This window comes from Drosophila simulans, chromosome 3L (genome assembly GCF_016746395.2).
Source record: "Drosophila simulans strain w501 chromosome 3L, Prin_Dsim_3.1, whole genome shotgun sequence".
NCBI classification, from domain to species: Eukaryota; Metazoa; Arthropoda; class Insecta; order Diptera; family Drosophilidae; genus Drosophila; species Drosophila simulans.
In genome coordinates this window covers 18,233,620-18,258,697 of record NC_052522.2, presented here as the reverse complement: position 1 = coordinate 18,258,697, position 25,078 = coordinate 18,233,620, and the positions used below count along the sequence as shown (strand labels likewise).

Here is a 25,078-nt window from a genome sequence, read left to right as displayed (position 1 = left end):
TATAAATCATTCATACATATTTTACCAAAGTTTACAAAGTCAGTGTGCAAATCTATCAGATATTTAAATTAAGTTTGGAAAGTGATTTCGTTTCAGATACCAATCTTTAGTTTCCTCCTCAATTTTTTGGGTAAATAAATCATATCTCAGCACGGCTACCGTCTCAGAGCTCCAACTTAAGAAGCCCCTGGCATCGAAATCTAATTTCCGTGCACTTGGAAAACTATTCACCTGGCCCAAGCCCGGAGTTATCTCCCTTGCTCTGTTGGTCATTAGAAGAATATGAAATTTTCCGTTTTTGTTCGCACCCAACTGGGAAAGAAATTTGCTGAAATAATTTCCATGTGGAGCCAGTTGGTGTTTTCGTTTAGTAAAAAGTTCGACTTGGTTAGATGAAAGTGAAAAAATAAAGCTGGCAAACATATGGTAAGAGATGGGGGATATCTAGAAGAAAATTCGCAAAGAGAGTGACACAGAAAATATGGCAACTGTCGACGTTCTTCGGAGTCTAACTTTAGTTTGGCCTTTTGAGCAAAACTTTTAATCCTTCTGGTTGAATTTCCGACAGTTTGCTTTAATCCTTTTCCGTTGGCACTGAAAAGCGCTTTAAATGCGACCGAAATTGCGAGATGTTTATTGTTTACCATTCCTCAAATCGTAAAAGTTTTATCCATAGCAAAGTCCCCTCTGTGTCGTACAGAAAACTTTAAATTAAATTATCTACCAGTGAAAAGTTTATATGTTTTAAATACCGTTCGAAGCACACTATAAAAAATGTAGTTCTTATCGATAAAATGTTGCAGGAAATGTACATTTGCATGAATAAATTTAAATGGTTTAAAAAAAGTAACTACCATGTTAGATTTTTGATATATTGTAAAATTTAAATAACAAAAAAATATTTTTACAAGACACAAGAAAACAAGAAAATTTGAAATTAAACCAACTACAGCAAAAGTGCTAACCAGTCAAAGTCAATAAAATGAACCATAATCTATGACATTGTACTGAATGGCATTGTCTTCTCTTAACGTATTTAAATTTGTTTTGTTACTGAAGGGCATTTAAAGATTTCATTACCAGCTTTTGCTTATTTGCCAGCCTCACTTTGACAACTGGCCGCAAAAATATGTAGCTTAATGTAGATAATTGAATTTCAAGAACGCATTTTTGCTTGTCCAGAGTAATTACTGCTGCTAGGAATCAGCTCATTAAAGTTTGCTTTGAAATCACTCCCACAAGAATATTAAATCATTTTCGACTTTAAAGCAATTTTCGCTTGATTGAATTAAGATGGCCAAAACACAGACGACGTGGCTGGGAAAGTTTTGGGCGGTTTTGTCGGGTGCGTCTGGGAATGCAGACGCATAAGGACGACAATCTCGGTGAGGGTCAGTTTATCATTTTAAAACCCATTCCCTGGACCTTTTCGTGGTTGCTCTTGTTGTGAAAAAGTTTTCGGTGGCAGGCAAACTTTTCTTATAAATTCTGTTAATTTTTTCCCTTATACTTTCCTGCACCGTTGAATTTCCATATAAATACCAGCAATTTTCCGAAATTGATTTCCAACAAGCTCCGCTAAATATTCAAGTGAGTTGGCAAAGTCGCGAGCCCCAATGAATTTTTAATGAACTCTGGCCCACGTATGCAAATAAATGGAGTTCCCTATGCAGCTATTAGTTTGGTGTAATTTCAGAACTCCATTACGATAAATGGTTCATTTTGGTAGATTTACGCGCTCAGCAGTATCACAAAAATAATATGCAAATTAAATGGTTTTGAAATCATTAAAGCGATATATGGCTGGGATAACACTTAATTAATTAGTTTAATATCGATTGAGCAGGTCGTTAAATAAAAATATCTGTGTTGTTAAGCTAATTTAGCTTTTGTGTGTGAAGTGGGCCAAACACGATGGTTGTATCACTTTTAATTGGAAAACAGTTGTGGTAATAATATATTTTTCATGCATTTTCTCCTCCACGAATAACATAATTTGCGTTAATAGTGCAAGTGCTCTTGTTCTTTGAAGTAACGCCCCCCTTTTTTCTATTCACTTGACACTTGAAATTATTTCCCCATTAAATTTAACCCATTCTTGCCAGTGCAAATTATGTCTAATGCAAATGATCACAGCGTATAATAAATGTCGCACATTAGAAATAATAATTGCGCGCAAAACATGAATTAATAGTTTGGACAGAAATGGCGCGTTTTTATGAGCGGTGCCATGAAATATGTATTTCGCATATTTAGTAGGTGTTTAGCCGGCTATTTCTAGAATGCCATTAAGCCAATTAATAATTGAGTCATTATTTTAATTTAATTTCCCCTTCGCTGTGAAGATTTAAATTCCAGATTTAATTTCACCTGAATAGAATTTAATTAGCCATAAATAATTGAGAACTTTGCTGTATTTAATTACCAGCAACACGGGCAAATAGCTCTGCTTTGTGATTCTATGGGCTGCCACCGTTTTAGGCTGTCAGTCAAATGCGGCTATGTTGTCTCATCGTCGCATCGTTGGCAGTCAGATGAGGATGGATGTAGCTGGGATAGATGGATGGATGGCTATGAGTGGATGGATTTGGATGCCTGTGGTCGGGGATCCGCGTGTGTGCGAATGTGCTCTATATGGCGGATGCTATATGCCTCCGCAGTCTGCTGTCAGAATGTGATTGACATGCACAAGTGAATACCCCACCCCACATACACGCATTTTGTGACCGAAATACGAGTGCGAGTATCTGGCGAAAAGTAAAAACGAGGCGAGCCAAATCTCAGGCTAAAGCACCCAGCCACCCACTCATTTGCATTTCGTCAGCTCCACTGCAGTCGCAGAAAAGTGAAGTGATTGCGTATACAATTTGCATAAAATATGGCTCAAAATAAAATGGGAACAAGAAACAGTGATATTATGTTTTAAATTAAATTACTACTCTCCTGTGTCCAAAGTATGTATAATTAGAATTAGGCAAAAAAATCAATCCCAAAGGATCACCAAATAACATTATAGCATTATATTTTGAAAGTTATAGGGAAGGATATTATAAACAAAAAATATTTCTGAAGTATTTATTTCTGCAAACCCGTTTAAATTTTTCAATCTTGCTGCGCTAAAATTTTCAAAATGTATATAATAATACTTATAAGAAACTGCACTTAAAAGGAACGAGGATATAAATGTATAGTTATTTAAAATATAGTTTTTGATAACTTGCTAGATTAACAAGACTTTAGTATGTATTTAATATGATTGGCAGACGGTCTGCCAATTTTTAGTATTCAATTTTTAAAAATAGATAGCATATATTTTTCGCAGTGTTGGGCATGCATTTCCCTTTTGAACAAGGGTTCAACGTCCCCAAGAGCACTTTCCTTACATTATATGTGCCAAGTGCCTGCAGAATATTGGCATGTTTGCTGGCCCACTCCACTTGACTTTCTGCACCGTCAGTTGGGGGCACCACCCAGCGTCCCACTCCGTGGGAATGTCATTCCGTACAAAAGTTTTCAATTTTTCCTTGGTTGTTTGCCATCGTGTCTGGGAATTGTCGGGCTGTGCTGGACGGACTGGTCAGATTGGTCAGTTATATAGCACCGCATAAATCTAGACCGGCTTCAGTTTCAGTTACACTTACTCGCCCATGAGTCATGCCACATAAATCACCCAATCCGAACTGTGCTGCAGAAACTCAGCTCGCCCGTCAATATTTATTTTATTTCACATTTTTCGCCAGAGATGTCACGAAAGTGAAATGTGAAAGTGGATGGGGGAGATTTTGGGAATGCATTGTGAAAAGTGCGAATTTGTCTTTGTTTTAAATGGTGTCCCAGTGGGCAGAGTGATGAGATTTATCTGCTACCAGCTTGTTGATCTCGTTTATGGCCTGAGTTCTTTAACCATTCGCTTTCAAAAATTAAACTGGTCAATATTTCAGTACTCATTTATAAACTATAAAGATTAAATTAGGTGTTAAAGCTTTAATTTTAAAATTTACATTTCCACTTTGATATTTTATCTCAACTCTTGTCTTGTGTATATTTAGTGTATGTAGGGGAGATAAATAATATTACTAGATTTACGCTAGACTGTCCAATTTTAAGAGGTTCTTAAAATAAATAAAATACTGTGCATACCATGTACAATTTTACCTTTCGCTGCTTGAAGGCATCTCCGATCTACTGCCACTTGTCCGGAGAACAAACACTCTTGAAGCCCCCCTTGGCCGGGAAAGTTGGCTAATGTAATACCGTGTCAAGATGCTGCTACTTTCCAACTCCAACTGGCCCCAAGTCAGGAGATCCCCCTCATCCGGAGGACTAACCCCGACTGCATGTGACATAAACTGCAGGGAAGCAAAAGTGCCAAGCCAAGCAGATATGAGCTGCTTGAGAGCGGAGTTTTCCTCCAGCGGGGCTATAAAAAATTCATTTCCAAAAGTTGTCGTCGAGATAGAATGCATGGTAAAAAAGTTTTCGTTTCATAATTTTTGAGTCGCAGTGCTTTGGAGGTGGATTTGTCATCTGCAGCTGATTACAGCAAATTCTGATTATGGCGAATGCAAATGCTATTCTTATGCCTCATATATCATTGATAAAAGCTTTTCCTCTGCGCATTTTCCCTAGCATACTTTTCGGATTGCGTGTGGAAATCACGAACAGATCTTTGAACCCTGAACTTTATGATGTCTGGGTTTTTCCATACCTTATGGCTAAACAAAACAGACTAAATAAAAATGGTTAATTGCTCCTAATGGTCGAGGGGTGGCAGTCCGGCCGCAGTGCTTTCTGGACGCATGTCAAATATTTTAGATAATGACTTTCTGCGGCCTTTCCAAGTCGCAATAATTGAGCGGTTTATGGCCAGTGCTCAGTTCATTTGCCAGCTGAGGCCCGACTTTTGTGCTTTTGCGGCTGTTTCAGTCGTTGCCACCAAATTATGGCCATTAAAAATATTTCGCTTTGCTTGGCTGTTTTGCCTGAATTTGTTTCTGACATTTCAGCTGCGGTTTTCTGGGCAGACAGCAGACGATGGCTGAGCTACACTGTATTTATTCCCTTTTATGGTGCAATTTATAGAGTGCATAACTGTCAACGGCCTGGAGGTGCTTAAATTATTCAAATAATTTTACAGCCTGCTTATTATTCTCGGAGATGTATTTTATTATTAATTTATGAATGACGTTGGCAAGCTTCCAGCTAAATCCATAATAAAGATCTTATTTGGGTTCACGAAGCTACAGATACATATTTTTAAAGTAACATACTATGTAATCGTCTTATGCATTGGTACTAAATATTCTAATTAGTTCTAGTTTCGATTCAACAGGACATCAAAGTTCTTCGAAAAGTTATGGAAATAGTTGAATATAATCTCATAAAAGGTTGATATGTAGTATGACATGTGGAAAAATAGGAGCAGTTCCAGGAAGCGAAACTCAATTGCAGCCACCTATGCTCAGGCAATTAAATGGCGAAGAGCAGAGTCAATCAAATGACTGCAATGAATATGCCTGATCGCCCCTCAATGGGCAAGAGCAAAGTTCAAAGGCTTTTCATTAGGGACATGACACAGGTTAATGGCGGTTAGTTATGCCCACCTGATGGGGAAAGTAGCACTAACTGTGCGCCACAATAATAACGATGCTCAGCATACTGCGATTCCCCCTCGATAGTTACCCATTTGGCTCGAAAGGCCATCAGGTAACAGATGTGTATAAGTTTCTGGTAGTGCAGGGGAAATACTAAAGCTCCCTGAAATAACGCAACCAAACATGCAAAAATGGTTACACTCCAAATTATATTTGGTCAATATTCAAAAATTGGTAAAAATGTTAGGCGACTAAAGTTCCCTTTTGGTTAATCCTGCGAACATTTTAAAGTAATTTGCTACTTAATAATGTTGCTTATTTTCTAGAATTAGAAGCAACTGCGGGAAAACTGATATCCTTAGAATTATGAAAACTCTGACGTCAAAGCTTCACAAAAACTTATTTATAAAATCATCAGGAAATTTGAATTTGAATAAAATAAAATAATCAATAACTAGCTAAATGATTATCATGATCAAAAGAATGAATTTTTCTTGTGTGTGGAGATGTCTAATGGAGAGGGCGCATATGAGGTTGCGTGAGCTTGGAACGCCCTGGGCGCGGACGACATTGACAAATGATGTCCTGGCTGTGGAACACACATCCTTGCTCGCACTTTCACAATATGGGCACCGAACAATGTGCTGACTTGGTTGCGATAGTTGGGGCGGGAAAGGTTGAATATTTGTAGACCCACTGGGTCACTGCGAGACCGCAGCTCTAAAATGCCAAAAGGGCAATGTCCTGAGCTGACCAATGGCAGGAGCCGCCTTATAACAATGCCACCGAAAGTCCTTTGTTGCAGCCCAGGCCAAAAGGAAACTGCAAAAAGTTGCAGCTGCATTTTATGGCCACGAAAATAGTCATAGCTGTGTAAACTTCCTCCTTGATACAAGTTTCCAAAGTAGGGTGTTCCAAAGTGTGTTTTAGTTTGTGTTTTAAGGCGTGATAATTATGTGTTAAATATTGAATTCATATTTGCGCTTAAGGCACTCGTAATAATGCTCATCCTAAAAAAACTCTTAGTGAAAACCATTAACGTTGATTTACTGAATTGAATAGCAATAGAATTTAAATAAAAAATGGATGGCTATAAACAAAAAATAAGCATTTTAAGAATTTAATGAAAATATATTTAAATAAAATTCTACTCTCTGTTCAAGTGAACTTAAAACTGAATGAGGTGTAATAAAAAATTCATCAAAAGTAATAAATTTGTTAACACCTCACATAATAAGTTGCAAGTAACAATAATGTAAAAGAATTAGAATTTTAAAATTAACCCTGTACCGAAGGTCCGTTCAGTGGCCATCATATACACATTTTTGGGCGCTTTTTGAGAGGCGGCAGTTTAAGAAGCGAAAAAGTATTGACAAAGTGGCCAACGACGTGACACAGCAAATTCAATTTGCAATAAAAGTGTGCAAGAACCGTTTGAGAGGAAATAACAGAATCGAAAGGAGCAAGTGAACGGAGTGCGAAGTGCAAACAAGGATCAAGTGAAGTCGTGCCATATGGAGGTGGCAGTCTGTCGATAACTGGCTGTGGATAAGTTAACCTAATCCGCAGCCAGACTCGGCGGACAGGACCATTACACATGTGGGACACTAGTTTATCTGCCGACTTCCCCAGCTGAAGTTCGAGTTCGAGTTGCAGCCCGTGCCCGCGATAATTTGTCAGCCAAAAGTTTATTTTATTTCGGAAAACTTTTCCTTGGCGGTTGGCAAGCGTAATCCTAGCTGTCTGCAGCTCACAAACTTGGCAGTCTGCTCGGAAATCTCGACACCAAGCGGGACATTATGCAAATGAAAATTTGTCCGAGCAGCATTTAAGTGTCAGGCAAAAGGATATTTTAGCACTTGAAATATCATTAAAACGTAGAGTTACTCAAATTGCCAAGAAGAGTAATTTTGCACAGTTAATTTTGCAAGTCTATGGGGAGCTAATTTATTTATTACTTTTGGGATATTTGTACATATATTGTTTTGTTTATTAAAATTGTTATTTTACAATTCCTTTCTGTTTATAGTACTTACTGCCGGAAAAAGAAAGAAAGGAAAAAAGTACTAACAGCAACATTTTTAAAATTGAATTCTTAACTTAAATTTGGTTTAGCTCCAAGCAATGTGTCATAAAAGCGAAACAATATGTTTCCTCACTTTTCAGACCTTTTCGCTTAAGTACTATGTAAGCTCTTAATTGGCATTCAAGGTCACTGCTGTGCTGAAACAGGAAACTAACTCGACCTTGACCATGTAAGAGCAGCAGCCGTAGAATTGAGCAAATGCTCCCCTAAATATTCATGAAGCGCGAGTGCAGAGCAGTCCATCATCTCAATTGCAGAGCAGCCGTCATCATCATCAGGAGAAACAGCCTCTGACGAAGGGTACAGGTAGCTCTGGCTATCCCTTTCTCTGCCTCCATGTCCTGCAGGCAGCTCAAATCACTTCCGCTGTGCGCACAGGAAATGAGCAGCCATATTGCCTGCCTAGACTGACAAATGCAAGGACCCGGGACTCGCTCATCCTTGTTACGTGATCTGTGCTTAGATATGACTGTTTGGCTTCTTTTGAAATCACATAGATGGTCTGTAACTTTCTCGCATTTTATAGATATATAAATTAAACTTAATATAATTTAATTTAAAATATTGGTATTCTCAAATATTGTATATTCTAGGTTTGGTATTTATTTATAATTTGTTATAGCAGTTGTTCCTACTTTGTCTTTATTTGAAATATGCCCATGGGCATCTCTAGTACGCACACACACGCTGTGGGTTGGCCCACATTGCTGCTGGTGTTTTTATTGGCCTTCTTTGTTGTTGTCGGATGTTGGCAATTTTACTGCAACTTCCGCGAAACGTCGGCAAGTACACAAAGGAAGAGTTAAGTTTCTTTTAATTTTCAGCATAAGCGAAACGCGTACGTGGGCAACAATATAAAAAATACAGCAAACCGCGAAATAAGGGTTTGATGTGGTGGGTGGCAGTGGGTGGTTGGGGTGTAAGAGAAAGTGGAAAGGTCGCATCAGACTCGGCTCATTTCCGCTCAATAATAAATGGCGGATGCCTTCAGATTCCGATGCCAGCTGGGAATGTGAGCTTCGCAATGTGAAGAATACTTATTTTATAGGTATGATAATTCAATATTTTTAAAAAGTGGTGTGCTTTAATGTTATTAATAAATGGGTTATTTTAAAAATAAATAAATGATAAATAAACATTTACATATATTTATTTGCCGGAATTATTTGTGCCATCAAAACTATTATCGAAATTCTATAGGCTTCCATTTTGAGAATATTGCGAGTAATTACGCAGTTCCGCATCCTTAAGTCACCACACAGTGTGCACAGCTCAGCTCTTCGCTGCCGTAATGCCGCACTATCTTGTTATATATTTAAGCTGTCGAATTGATTGGCTGCCGTTGGAATCCGTGCACCAGGACACAGCCCCTGGGTCCTCAGAACATGTGCTGCCGCAAACTCGTTGCAGATTCTCAATCTTCGACTTTCTCCTTCCGCCATTCAACGCCCAGCGTAGCTTGTGCGCGGAAATGAAAACCAAATTAAAATGAAAATTTAACATATATACATATCAATATGGGCGCGAGTGTGAGTGCGCATCCGCCATGGTTGCCGTCATGTTGCAAGCGCAATTAAACGAGAAGGAAACGCGCATTGCCTGCCCGCGAAAGCCGCGGGGATAAGTGCAATCGTGTTTGTATGCCACATATTGTATCTGTTTTTCTGCACAAAGAGAATAACTAAATGTGTATTACATGTGCCTAATAAATTAATGAATGTTTGAAGTCAGTGCAAAATGTTCGTCTAATTATTTTCAGTCTTAAAATTCGGTTTTCAAATTCCTTTTTTTAGTAATTTAAAAAATTACTTAAAAGTCAAATAAAATATTCTATATTACTGCAGATAAATCAACTGAAATAAAATCAATTAAAATCTTACATACTGAGTGGCATTCTATTTAGGAGACTTAAATATGGGAAAGCATTTTGCTTTACTTTGCTTACTTACTTATTTTGCTCATTACTTACTTTGCTCATTTACTCAATTTTCTATTTTGATTCTAAGATAATATTATAGAAACTTAAATGTAATAAATTTTTCATTTAAAAAATGAAACTGTTTCGTGCAGTATGAGCACTTATTTGCGTAGGGGTCTCCACGGCAATGCCTTTTGTACTCATATCTGTATCAGCACTTGTATCTGTATTAGTATCTGTATCCGAATAAGTATCTGTATCTGTTTCTGTTTCTGGTGTCCTCACACGTGCACATGCAGCTTATATTTACAGATAAACAGTTCGCATCAACGTGCTGAGTGGCTGCGTGTGGGTGCCTTTGTGCGTTGGTATGTGTGCGTGTGTGGGGGTCAGGTCACCAACGACTTGATTGTTTTTCCGCGTGCGGTTTTCCTCGCCTCAGGCATAGTACCTCCTACCATCCATTTTCCGTATCTCCGCCCCGCCAGCATTTCAGGTGCACAAAAGGAGGCGTGGCAGGTGGATTTGACCTTGGGGCGCAGGCGAAACGAAGTTGAAAGCAAACACGTGCCTTTGTCTCTGTTGATCTTAATTATAGAAAAATGTTTATTTTAAAAATTATATAAATACGTTTTTGCTTCGAGTGCATACCGTTTGTAATTTGCAATTTAGAAGCAAGTGAATAAAATGAGCATTTTTAAATTACTTTAATCAGTTTCAGAAGGGCATGTTATTTTTTAATTCATTTTAATAACTTATTAGTTGAGCTTCTAACTGATCTGTGAAAATTATGTTTCTTTAAACATGTGTGTAAGTTTAAGTTTAGTGTAAGCTTAAGTTTTTATCACAAACTGAGCTGCCTTCGTCCTAATTTGCATAATTTAATTTCGCTCACAGTTCACATTACATCCGATCAATTTTTAATCTACTTAGCAGTCGCACTTTCGACCTGCTAATAACTCAATTTGTATATACGACCTAGCGTGTTTTGAAATAAATAATCAACGTAATTATAACTAATTAACACATATCCTATGTAATTATAGCAAGAGTAGTAAGGCATACAATCTATTTAATTATAACTACCAGTAACTGTTAATTGCAATTATTTCTTATTCTTAGAACTATGCTATTTTTATATAACAATAAACATTATTGATTTGCTAGGACAAACGAATTGCTTATCTTTGCCACCGATGAATATTATTGTTATTGCCGAACAATGCCTGTGTCCCTGACCGGATATTTCATGAGGTCCTTGGGGACCGCGAAACAAAAAACATAGTCGCTTTGTGGTTAACCGACATGCGCTAAAAAAAGGTGTCAGCTGAATAGTCCCTAAATTACTGTCAATTGTGGACTGTGATACTTTTTGTTTCTATTTCACAACTGAGTGCATTTAATTGGTTTTTACTTTTGTTCGCATCATCAGCAATACCAAATCGATTTAATATATAGGGTTTTTCCTTGTTTGCCGCAACCGCAAAAATGCTGCCAACAAACAGTCGAAGAATTACATAAAGCCAATTAAGCGAATTGTGCAATGTGCACAGAAAGCGCTTTGCTACATACATATTTTTTAGCAATTTGCATCACACATAGAACGCTTTCGATTTCAGTTCAGATGTATGCAAATCGATGGAAATTTACGACTTTATTGCAATCCGACGTCCATGGACCCACCTCATTGCCAAGTCAAAGGAGTGAAATCTCTTTGATAAACACCTTTCCCGGTCTGGCTAAAAGCTCCTCGTTCTGAGGATGTTGAGCATGTGTATTGTGAACATTTTTCACATTGGGGCACACACGAAAAAAGCAATATCTTGCTACCAAGGCTAGTACGTTCTCCATAAGCCGCTTTCTTCTTGTTATGTGAACGCTCTCACGTCTTTTTGCTGGGGACATGGCTTATTTCTTTGTGGGCCAACGGAAGATGGGCCTGCTCCTGCCATTTGGAAGGATATGAACGAAGCTTCCATGGCACCCACCGCAAATGGGGCGTGGTGCGGTGCAGGAAGGATAACCCAGATGACTGACTTCGCAGGTGAAACTTTTTCAAAGGAGTCACGTTGATTTTTTTTCGAAAGCAATGCAAATTTCTTCATGCCCCGTTAAGATTAAATTAAATTCTTTGGGCTGGTATTTTGGTTTATTAATTTTCAAAAATCTTTGATTTTTAAACACAACAATATGTGTAATCTATACTAAAAAAAATCAAATCAAATTATATTAAGCATCAATAGGTAATGTTTTACTAATGATTGCTATTCTGTCCATGATGCAATCTTGAAGACAATCACACAAAGTCCCATCAAAAAACTAAGTCCCGTTTGAGTGACACTCGATTTGGTATCCGTTTGCTTGTAATTATTTGGCCCTGGGTGTGTTTCTTTTTTGCTGTCCTGCCTTTGAAGGGGCTTACATTGATGGACATTAGGCAATTACAGAGGGAAATGATGAAAAGCCCAGCAAAGCAATTAAAGTGAACATAATCAAAATGATGGGGGCCAGAAGAGCGTAAAGATGAAGGTGCTTCGCCTCGATTCGGGCGATGGGAATCAATGGACTTGAAGGACATTCCTCTGGGCAGATGGTCGGGCTTTGTTGATTGACATGCCCCTGATTTGTCCGAGAGTTATTCGCCTGGCATTTTTTAAGGATGAAGGTTATTTTTGTAAACTACTGCGAACAACGGGGCTCATTGGGGAAAATGAAATACAAAAGGATATTAAAGCAAGGTACATTAAAATATATAAATATACATAATATTTTTCTTTAATCTCACTAATTTTTCTTTTCAATATCAGCGAATTTTGATTTATGATTTAATTTCCTTGTCAGTCTCTAGTTTGACTTCAAAGCCAGCAATTATGGGATATCCTTAATGCCACGTGCTGCCAGCCTCTTCGCCATATAATGAAGTGTCATTTAATTTTCAATTCCATTCGCTGCCTTACGGGATGAAACACGCGCTTTGAGTTCCCTGCCGTCTCCACATGAACCCGTCTCCAAATCCTTCGCATCTCACATGTCAGAATTTAAATGCGACCACGCCCACGCCGAGTATCGAGACCCGAATTTCTGGGCAGGCTCCTAATGAATGTCTCTAGAAGTGTTTCGCTCGATATTCGCCTGACCGCCGCCGACTCATTGAACCGTACCGTTGATAGAGATAGGGATATGGGCGGAGATGCAGACGGATACCGGGGCGGATGAGGGGTGGGACCGACATTGCCGGCGCCTGGAGGAACCCCCAAAGCTGAGGGAAACCGCCGGAGCAAACAACTCAAGTGGTTGCGGAGCAGACGAGGTCGTACTTTGCGCCACTCCTCCGAAGACCGTGGACCGATTTCTATTATATCTACGATGCTTTACTAACTTAAGGTTAGTTTGGCTTTCACTGAGAAAAATAATAAGGCTTTCAAAGCTTAAAAATTATTTTTGTATTAAATTAACAAATATATTAAAAAGCAACATTAATGTACTACCTTACCATTTGAATTGAATTATAACAATAATTTATTTACAATTTAAATACATGTATGTTCTGTGAATTAGTAGGAGTCTTCTTAAAGAATTGGAATACCGTAAAAAGCTCAAGCCTTTTAAGATCTAATAACTATTTTTGGTCAATAGTTGTAAATGGTAAATAATGAGAGAATCATTTAAATAAACCTCTTAGTGTACCCCAATTCCTTTGTGCACTACACAGTGAACAAACACATGGCACGAAAATGCGTTTGTTTTGATTAATTAGCAAACAATAGGGGGCTTTGTGTAAGTTGGGAATGGGGCATTCGGTTGGTTCGATTTGAGTGCGATTAGCACAGACCTTTCAATTTGTGCTTTCCACTGGCTCTTCAAGGAAAATGTCTAGCAAAGGCTGATTCCCAGAAATGTTTTCTGATTTCAGTGGTTTTTGGTTAATCAATTTAATGGGAACAAAAGCTGGCTTTAATGGCAGTAATTGGATTTAATAGAATGTGGTGAACTAAATAAACGTTGTGGCATTTTAATATAAATGAGATCTTTGATCAAGTATTTAAAAAATATCCTATAAAGAAGATAAATATAATAATATGTGACACTTATCGCTTGTGCATTACACAAAATGTTAGAGAAGCTCTCTAAACATTCTGAATTAAGACCCTTAACTGAAACAAAATACCAGCTGTTACCAACACCGTAATTAGGTAAGAATTTTAAAGCATTTTGCACACGTGCGTGTTTTTGGCCTTCCACCTCAGCATATCTTTTTGGCCCTGAGGAGAGGCAAATTTCGACAGAATTTTCTGCTTCCATTAGGACAGAGGTCAGGCAAAAAAAAGGGAGGAACCACAGAATTATGTTGTGAGTAAGGGGGGAAATGGTCATGAATGAGGAGCTCAGAAATGGAATGCTCTGACATACAAGTGGCTACATCCGCTGCACGTGCGTCGAACTCAAAGACTCAGTGCCCAACACTTGAGAGTCCGGGCATCGGGATTCCTGGGAAAAAGGTTAAGGAGTCCAAGGACCAAATTCCGAGCTCGGCAGCTGCCTTGTTATCATAATCGAGTTTACGTTGCTGTTATTGTTGCCTTCCTGTTTGCCGATACCCGTTCGAGTGTAAACATTTAATATAAGCAATAAACGCAAAAATTTGTCTTCGTCTTCTCCGTTGATTTTTCAACACGCGCCGTGTCGCGATAGCGGAAAATTTGAGAAGTGCGGGGATTATCTTCTGTTTGAGTACAGCTCGATTTTCTTTCCGCTCAAATTAGTTTTCAAATTGTTTTGTTATCCAAAACCAAAAGAATGAGACGCTACAATTAACCTGAATGCGCCATTTCCCTTAATGATCATTAAAAATTATAATTATGGATGGATGATATCATTCATGGAACATTCTTTCAGACTTGATTTAAAATAAGACGAATAAACCGAAAAGTGTTAAATCACATCCTTAATCACGATTGCTTTTTTCACGATTTAATATATTTTAATTATTATGATTTCGATATTAGGATATATAAATTTCTATAGGGAATATTAAATATGGCTCAATCCTTTTATATTGCCTTTTATCTATATTGGTTTGTTAATTTTAGAAATATTATAACGCTTAAATTATTTTTCCCTTTCAATAACTCAAAATCAGCAATGCATGTAAAACACGCTTACATCGATCTAAAGAATTTATTGAGAGGAAAACTTTTCGTGAAATGAAAAATCGCATTCATCTGCAATTTATTTTTATATTTCATGCGGAATTCAGTATCAAACATTTCCAAATCACTGAACTTGCCCGAAAAATGCCCGCATATAATTGCCAATTCATTCATCAAAATTCCCAAACTTTTCTGGCACGCACTCAAACTGAAGAAACCGGAGACATTTCACACCTGTTACACATGACAAGGATACACAACGAGGAAACCCAAACCGAAGGAGCAACCTTTCTCTGGTTAATTAGCACAGTGAGTGTCGTCTGGCAGACGAAAACTTTGTTGCCAGTTCAGTGAACCCGAATTTTCAAATCCGTCAGGGTTCAGCGACGTGACAGGGAAGGATGGAATCACAGACCAGACCCGCTAACGAAGTGCTCGTTTCAACAGTTTATTGATCTTGAAGTGCAAATCTGACCACTGGCCATCAATCAGGGGCAGGTAAACACACCTGTCGGCAACAACACGTGGAAGCCCGAAGCGTGAAGGTCGCTCCACGACTAAGCCATCAATCAAAGGCTCTGACAATGTCGCCACCTCGCAGGCCCCTCTAGATGGAATTCAATCAATGTGATACAGGTAATTTTGAAAATTCATATGTGCGAAATCCATGACGGAATTGAAATTTCAAACTGCTGTTTGTTCTGCAGCTAGTCGGAGGAAATTTCCCAGATAAATTGGAATTTCATCTCAAATGATATGCAAAATAAACAATGATTGGGGCGGGGTATCACTCATCCGTGGATTTGCCACTGAAGCGACAGCTAACTGAATTCGAACAATCCGAACTTGGCCGAAAGTTTTCAGAGAGCCCCTTTTGTGTCAAACTTGATTAAGTTTTATTACGCCTTGGATTTCGAGGGGCCCAGCAAAATGGGCAACTAGTTGACAATCGTTTTTGTGGCGCCATTTTGCGCGTCAAATTGAGAAAAATCGGCTCTTCAGTATTGAATTTAATTTGGGATTTCAAGAAAATATTTTCAATTAAACATATTATAATATATATTTATAACAATTCAAAAACATAACCAGCGGCTTTTAATGAACATGTTATAAGAGCTTGCTACCACTCACTTTTCGTTTGTTATATGATGAGTACTTAGAAACCCAAAACTTTGTAACTATTTTAATATTATTAATATATTATGTTAAGACCAAATCATTGGTGAATGCCTCCATAAAGTTGTACTATTAGCTTCCACCTTGTATGTAATCCTTTGAGCTTTAGCCCATTGCAACGTTCCAATTTCCCGACCCTTTTAACAATTTTACCCCGAAACACCCACTGGCTGCCACTCAACATGAGTGTCACGCAAATGCAGTTAGCTTATTTTATTGGCCAATTTTCATTTACACACTTGGTTCAGCGCTCTCGGCGATAAGCAGTTAACCAGAAAAACTCGACTAAATGTTGATTTAAGCAAATTGAAATGACAGCACGCAACTCCTAATTGCAGGGACACACTGAAAGGATATGGAGTCTCGGGCATGAGGACTTATGAACACTTGCGAGCTCATGGTTTCATATTCCCATCACGTTTCTTGCCCGTCTCCTTGGGACTGAGATCGGTTATGGGTATGGCTGGCTTGGAGCGATGCAGATTAGATTTACAGTTTGCAGCCCAAAAGGCGCTGATTTATGGCCATTTGCGGCCAAGGCCAATCACCAGTCTGCGGTCATTGGCGCTCAATGTCTCGCGGTGAAAACACCGTCCACACAATGCCACCATTTTGGCCAATACAATGGCCATGGTCAAGTGTCTGCTGGGCGTCTTCTTCTAAACGCCGTTTATCTGAGACTAACTACTCCTTTGGGTGTCTGCCTGGAATTAGCGCCTGCCACGCCCCCTTCGTCGCCCTTCCGTATAATTCTAAATAGGATATTGAAGAAAGAGTGTCTATAAGAAATACCGATCTGATGATACCCTCTCAATTCCAATGAAACAACTTTAATACAGTTTAAACTTATACTATTTTATTTGTTTACATCTGCAGCTTGCATTTATATTATGTAGAAACATGTTGTATTATTATTCAGAATTCTTTCCTAATCTGTTCCTATATTTTCCTAATCCTATTAGGTTTGTGGAAGTGAGCTAACATTCTCCTGGAATTTCACCATCTGATTTTTAGCAAGAGTATAAAAATTGAATGCTTAGTGAGGAGAGGGAACGGTCTAACCGTACAAAAGGACAAGACGTCGCATAAAAAATTCATTCATAAAGTGGGTTTATCTTTTTCATTTATATCCATTGCGTGTCCACCCCCTCATCGGGCGGAAAAAGGGATTTTCCACCATCTATCGCTCATGAAATTTAAGTTTATGTTTCTCGGCTCTCGCTGCTCTGACATTTTTTTCGGATTTGAAGACAACTTTTAGCGTCCTCAAGGCTGTCTTTTAATATTTGCCGGGATTTTTTCATCGTCGCTGTTTGAGCTTTTTGTGTGTGATTTTTATGCTTCGCCTTTTTTGGCTCCTACCAAACGGTTTTTGGTGGACTTTTACTTGACGCCTTATTTAAGCTTGTTTTTCCTTACATAATGGAATTAAGGAATATTTTAGACTTTCCTATTTACAGCTTTTGATCTCTCAAAGTAAGGAAAACTTAGATTTGTGCTTATTAATATTAATTGGCATTGTCATAATTAATATTCAAAATTAAATTTAATTAAATTATACAGGCTTATCGAACTGAAATTTGAAATTGAACTTCAGCATTAGCAAGGTTCAGCAAATATGTTTCCCTGAAATTGAAGGACCCCAATTTAAGCCAGACAAATTCTGCGTAGCATTATTACAAATTGCGATAGGAGGCTGACCACAAAAAAACGCACCCAATCTGCTGACTATTTTGCACGCTTTTGGCCATGTTTTGGCGCAAAGCGTCCAAATCTGGGCCAAATAGCTGGGGCCACAGTGAAGTTGGCCCTCTTTCACTTTGCAATTAAAACGCGACACACAAATGGAAAAACAATGTTCGCGGCTACGATATATATGGGTGCAGATATAAACATATATACATGGATTTGGATTGGATACATGAGTGTGGATATAGTAGTGTCGGAAACAGGCCGCAAGCATTTTCATTTGCATTCGGAATGGATTGCCGGACATGGAATAAAACCGTTTCCAAAAAAAAAAAAAGTGAATGCAAGTGGTCCAGAAACAGAGAAGCGGAACAAAAAACATAAAAATTAATAACAGAAGTTGCCAGCCTCAGTGGGAACAATTAGATGGCGCCAACTGGAAAATGCCTAAAGTGGCTCAGGGGGAAAAAAGGGAGTATTTCAGTTTCAGAAGGACTATTTTTATGTGGCAACTTAACTGGCGCTTTACCTTTTTATTTATTTAATTCCAAAGGGGAGATATTATTCAGATTATTTCCATAGGAAAAGGTGCAGCTGTGTTTTAAAACTAACCTATTCAACTAAATATATATTTTGTTTTATATTTCCTAAAATATTTCTTTAATTACATTCCATTTTTTTTCTCGAAGCCAATTTGTGTTTAAGCTTTATCAGAAAATCAACAGAAAAGATTTTATGCGTAAGCCAACTTCTTGCGGCCAAAAAAACTTGGTTTGAAGAAATATTCTTGTCGGCAACTTTTTGCACACATTGGCAAGAAGTCAGAATTTATGCATGTCAAGGCCAAATTATGATAATGTGCCACCCCACTCACGAGTGCGATTATATTCCGAGAAAGGAACATATTGAAATTCTCAGACAAACCAATTGTCAAATTAGTTGTTCTTGTATTTCGCTGTCTGCCAAAGTAAAATTTATGTCCTATTGAACAAGGAGAACAACGAGAGACTGATAAGCATATATAAGTTAAAAAAAAATTGAAGGCAAGGAATTCGTGCAAATAAATTGCGTAGGTTTTTCTGCCCAGGGGCAAGTGTTTTAATTGCGCATACGCCATGTGGGCTTGCCCTGAACCTAAATCATTTTGAGTGTGTGTTTGCGTGAGCTGGGAGAGGGGGTGGTCTTGCGGGAGGGGTGTTGTGGGCGCCATTATCCGAAAGTGTCAAAGGCTGTGGCGGCGATAAAACCGTTTTCCCAGCAATTTATTTATGTCGATTTCCATTTCCATTTTGTTTTATTTCATTTTGCCCTTTATTTACTCAGCTAGCCGGCCTCGCCCTCGAAATGCGATTTGGACACGCACCATTTGCAGGACCCTATACGGACCCCCTAGGACCCCCTTTTCAGGACCTACGACCGTATGGATTCGGAGACGTTCCGGTTGGACTTCAGTTTGGCCCATAAATTAAACACAATTAAATTGGTTAAGGCGACTTTGGACGCGATAAACGTCAACGATCTGGTAGGGAAATATTTGTTATGGCTGGCTCTTGCCTCCAACCCCAATATATTTCAACATTTTGAGGCGACTTCAACGTGTTGTAAAGGGATGCCGCATCGAACATCTGCTTTCGACCATGTTGTGTTTTGTTTGCGCGTTGCTTCTTATTCCACGAAAAAAAGGAACAGCTTTTCCAGTGAGAGACACTGGAAGGTCCAACGGGAGAGTCGAGAGAGCGAGTGCCAAATATTCGGAGTAAGAGCGCAACAGGATACTGCTAGTCAGCTGTTAAATATTTTGCACAGAAGGAGTGCTGTTATCAAAAGTGTTGTAAGGTTCACAACACAAGGATAACAACTGTCGATAAGGGGTATTTCAAGAGTTGATTTTGATTGATGTGCAATAGAGTTGAGTTAAATTTCTAAATTGAAATGGATGGGCTTGAGAGTAAGACCACCATCATGTAGTAAAATATCTGGGTTTTAGCTTTAGAATGTAAGAATTAAATGATCTAATAAACTCCAGTTTTAATGCAATTAATGCCATATTAATATATGTCCGTATTCAGCTAAGTTTACAACTATACACAATTATATACATCATTTTAAAGTATTATTTAAAATTAATAGGCGCTGTTTGATTTCAGACTTCGTGCTTTTAAGTAGGTCTTTGCTCTTCCTTGCATTAATTTATAAAGTTGTTTGCAGTTTAAATGAATTTATTTTCAAAAGTATCCATGTTTGTCTGGCAGCCGTGAAATGTTTGACAGTATGTCTTGGTGTTGAAAAGGGTTCGTATAGGGATAAGGCAGCTGGTCCCTTCCAGGAGTATGAGCTAATGGGATTCAGGATAGACAAAACAAATCTGACAGCTTGAATCAGCAACTGGTTACCTGTAAAGGGCATTGGGCTTAAACTTTTAATTAGTTAGTTTAACAAGCAGCGTAATTTGTAAGAGACGCGTTGGCGAATTAATTAATAGATAATGGACCACATATTGTAGCGGAAAAGGGTTTTGCCCTTGGGTATATAAAATATGTGGGCCAACTAAACTACGTACTTAAGTGTTAGAAAATCAATTTTTACTCAAGGTCAAGCTTTGTTTTAAAACAATCAGCTTATTGCCAACCCAAGCATTCGCAAACAAGTGCTTATTTTTAAATTGCGATTCGCCGCCGACGTCAATTAGTGACGCAGATGGCAAGAAATTCCATAATTTCATCCTTACTGGTCGCATCACCTGATTTAGATACATTTCCTAGGAACAAAAGCTTTATTTAAGGCGTGTTAGCTCACCAAATGTTGTAATAATAATACCACACAAAAGGCCGGCAGCAATTTTCCATTCCTTTGAGGGGATTCATCACAATTAGACGCCGAGGATAACCAGGACACTTGTGCGGCTCGTCCACACCTCTCCGCATAATCCTGCTCCACTCATTATGGTCTCACCTGGGACCTTCGCAGTGGTAAAGGAACACGTGTCTGGCCCCGTCTGTGCTATAATTACGCACAGAGAGTCCTGTTTTGCTCTGGTTTTCCATCTGTGTGCATAACCAAACAGTTTATGCAAAACTCTCAATGACGTAGACGATTCTACGTCTGTGTCAAGTGCCATCGCCCACTGTCATTCTCAGAAAACTGATGAACAAAGCATGGTAATATTTGCTTCGAATCAATTAAATTGGTCGGTCAATGTTATAATTTATAATAGACATTTGTTTAGCTTACAAATTGCAGTCCACCTTTAAGATTTCATCTATTAAAGGATTAAGTTGTGTACGTCTTCATTATGCAATGCATATAAAATAAATTACAACATACCCATTAAGTCCATAATAATAAAGATTACTTACAGATTAAACGGCTATAAAGCTGAAATGGGATCACGATAAGATTTCAACAAGTTATAAGAGTAGGTAATAAAAATGATTTAAATGTAAGTAATTTTTATCAACTGATTGCATTTACATAAATCCAATTTGTTGCACAATTTTAAACATTTTATCGTCGTAATGTAATGAGTATCCTGTATTCGTTTAAAAGTATGGAAGACGTAGAATTTATTTCATCCTAGGGGAGTGATTTTGTCTTTTGGCTATAAAATTGTAAATTTAATTCAATATGAAATGTTAGAATTCGCTTATACACGACTTTTAATTCAGCTTAAAGATTAATAAACATGATATGTCAATTATTTATTATTAAATGTTACTTACTAAATACAAGACTTAAAGAAAATCGGAAATATTTGGATTTTAAACCGATCGAGATTATAGGACATATACTAACAGTAATCAGATCGCAATGAAGGTTTTTAATCGATGGAGGAAAATCTGAACACTATTGGCTTTATTCAACATAAGGTATTTAAGTGTCAAGTCTATTAGTCCTACAGGATGAGGCGGTCGGCAATAGATATTAGTAATTTGTAAATAATTTTATGACATACAATGCTCGTTGAGAAGTAAAGACAACGCAGAATGTATAAATATTTAAAGCGAACAAATGGCATCAGAGATGCAATTGTCACAATCGCCAATCGAGTCAGATTAAGTGAATGAAATGAAATGCGCTGTCAAAAGAAACAGAAATTCAGGTTCGCCCCGCCCCCCTGGAAACCGATTTAATTGTACAGCCCCTCGATCGAACTTTCACAATTTTTTGCAGTCGCAATTCGACAGTCAAAGGCAGGGAAAAGTTGATTTTATATGACAGGACCAATTGTTCGGGTTGGTTTTTTCCATATTGTGGGGCCATCATTTATTTGATTACGCTTGGCCAAGTCAAGTTGTCATCTCCGTTTATTTATGTAGGGATATTTTTTATGTTGCCGGACGGGCTTGTTGAATGCTGAAATGGAATACATTATTTAAAAAGGACTCGTATAACGATATAAATATTCAGCCTCAACCAAATTGAATGTGGCGACGCACTGAAGAGGAATCGCGCATCAATGGCGCACTGTCAATGAAATTTAAGAGATCGCAATACCCAACCATCTCTACCCATCTATCACCATTTTCGTGCGAAATTAAATTTGCCCTGTGCTGCAAAAACTTGTAATGTCCTTGGCCAATTTTCGACGCTGCATAGCTAATGGGGCAACAGCAGCTGCAGTGTGCTGCCTGCCTTCCTAACCGAACAAAAGGGCAATATGACGGGAAGTTGGGTGGGGATTTCGCACAGGAACTGAAAGAACCCTCCGTCTACCAACTTGTGCATTGTGCCGAGATCCAGGCCATAAAGTTGAGCCTAACCAGGCCGAAACTAATCGCGTTTGCAGCACGGCAGACTTGACTGACTGCTAAATTAATTTATAATAAGCGCACCTTGGTGCCTGATTAAATCTCACCCCACAAGTCAACTGGAGAGCTTCCATTGTACACAGAATTAACTTGCGGTCGTGGTTTGTTTTCAGTGAACTGTTGGGTTTAAGCCCAAAATTTGCGAACTACTAAATTTTTAACTATCCAGACAGCTCTATTTCTCATTAATAATGTTTTGTTATAACTCTGATAACGAGTTTCCAACTATTTGTAATGAAATAAGATATAGGCTCTACTATACCATAAAGTTTTATAAAAATAATAGCAAACAGGCAACCCGTTAATTCATATTTTGATTTATTTTATTAATGTTTTCCTTATAGATCTTAAAGGATGCGCTCCAATCCACGCTCACGGATCACGACTTCACGGACATTTCCCTCACCAAAACGGCGACCAGCGAATTCGCCTTCGCGGAATCTGCGTCCACGAAATCCGCGTCCACCAAATCTGCGTCTACCGAATCCACGACGACGGTTGCCCCTCCTGAACCTGCGGATTCGGATTATCCTGCGCCTGCGTCTGCGCCTGCGAGTCTTTTCTGTGGTAGTGGATGCCGTAGAGGGGGCGGCAGTGGTGGCATCCGGTGTTGTTGGTGAGGTCGGCGATGTGGGAGAGGTTGGAGAAGTTGGTGAAGTTGGAGATGTCGGAGAAGTTGGAGAAGTTGGTGAAGTCGGGGAAGTTGGAGAAGTCGGCGAAGTTGGAGATGTTGGGGATGTCGGCGATGCGGGATCATCGGCAGCATAGACAGCAGCGATTATGGCCACTAGCCCCAAGAAAAGGGTGAGTTTGGAACACATCTTGAGCTGTGTCGCTGGAACACTATACATCTTCCGAGTCCACCCAGCTTTTTATAGGTCGAAATCGAAATGCTCTTGTCTTCAAAGCCAACCAATCTGTGTTTGTTCTGACTCTTCTTGGGCTAAGACAGTTGGATGGCGAGTAAATAAACGAATCGCTCTTTGGTGGAAGAGCTAATATTGTGTGGAAAGTTTAGCATATTGTTTAATTGGAACAATGAACGGTGTGATACACACTGTGATATACAGTGGAATTCCGGGTACCAAAGCCAACAGCTTTTGTTCAAATAACGCGCTTGCTTTTGTTAGGCCAACTGTTTTCTTATTATTTACCTTTTCACAACTCCCGATTTTCAAGATGAAATTATTTTTTACCAAAAAATTTATGTAATATCTTACATATCATTAAATTCTCATAGCTGATTGTTATTAGTTAATAGGGAATAGAGATGTTCAAATACTAAACGGGTACCAATCTTTCATATTTAAAATAATCAAATTTTATTCATTTAAAATTGCATTTAAAATCTTTTAACGACATAACACCTATGTCGTATAATTGTCAACTCACTCCTTAATGAATATATCCGCATTCACACACACACACATATTATGTATCCTTCAGCATACTCACAATTTGCCATGAGCTGGCAAAAATTTATCGCTTATGGCATCAACAACTGTTGCCCATATATAAATTTGTGTGTGCTATATTTATCAGACGACGCAGCATGACGCTCATTATTTTTCAGCCCACGCTCCGGAGGCTCCCGTTTTCCCCATATATTTGTATATGTAATCCCATCCAGTTTCCCCCGATACGAACCCATGGAAGCCCTTGGGCCAGGCAGCATTTCGGGCTGAAATATAATGAAAATGGGAGACTATACAAAAACATTTCGTGTTAAATATTTTACATGCAGATTGCTGAAAAACTTGCCCAACATCCTTTGTCTTGTTGCACGTGGAAACTGTGATTTCCTTCCCAGTCTGCGGAAAACGCTTGTAAACTTTTCGCCTGGTTACACTTGGAAAGCAATATTCAAGCAATTGACTTTAGTTTTATTTGTATTAAACATTATTGTCATATGTTTACCGCAGCGATATTAAGTTGATTTTGAAAACATAATACATAATATGTACAATGTTATTACCAACAGTTTCTAAAGATCTAATATTTCGCTAGTTGATACCTTGAAAAACTTTGCAACTCAGTTATCTTTAATTGCAGTGTGATTTTTATTCTAAAGGCCATCTGGCCGTGATTGCTGAAATTCAAATTGTCAACAGCTTTCAAGGGGCAGACTGTGCCTTTTTTTGGGTCGTGTGCTTTGAAGACAAGGCTCATGACTTGGCCAAAACGTAAGAATGGTGGGATATCGAGGGAGCCAAAAATTAGAGGCAGAAGTGGCAAAGTCATGCATGGATCAGCTGCTCCCTTTTTGGGCCTCTCCTTAGCAGCCCAAAGCTGTTTTTGCGTCTTGATTTCATGTCAAGACATTTACAAATTACGCCTGCCCCAAGGTTCACACTTGTTGGTCTGCCGCGGTTGCCGCAAATCCCACTCTTACTCTTGGCCAAATCAATGGCTGCAGTTTTTCTTTTTGGCCAGAATGTCTGGCCCACTCGGAAGGTTCAAACAGTTCAAATGTCAGACCAGCAAATTGAGTGACAATGATGCGGTCGATGCCTTAACTGGAGGTTGTTTTTCTCTATTCACGTCTATTATTATTTTGGGTCAAAAGTGATTTCGGGTTTTATTTCTTTTTACCTCCAGGAGCAAACCTATTTTATGTTTCTATGTTGATGTATAGCTTTCTATATGGTTTCGGGAAA

General features: G+C 38.5%; 1 protein-coding gene across 1 annotated transcript; it reads right to left on the bottom strand.

The window, feature by feature from the left end:
* Positions 1-22,722: 22,722 nt before the first annotated feature.
* Positions 22,723-23,291, bottom strand: LOC6738566 (cell wall protein RTB1). Its single transcript, XM_002085335.4, has one exon. The coding sequence runs from the start codon at positions 23,270-23,272 to the stop codon at positions 22,769-22,771; it is 504 nt and encodes a 167-aa protein (XP_002085371.3). The 5' UTR covers positions 23,273-23,291; the 3' UTR covers positions 22,723-22,768.
* Between the last annotated feature and the right edge of the window lie 1,787 nt (positions 23,292-25,078).

Excerpts from the sequence above, each read along its gene's own strand:
- LOC6738566 (XM_002085335.4), bottom strand. The coding sequence starts at position 23,272 with ATGTATAGTGTTCCAGCGACACAGCTCAAGATGTGTTCCAAACTCACC.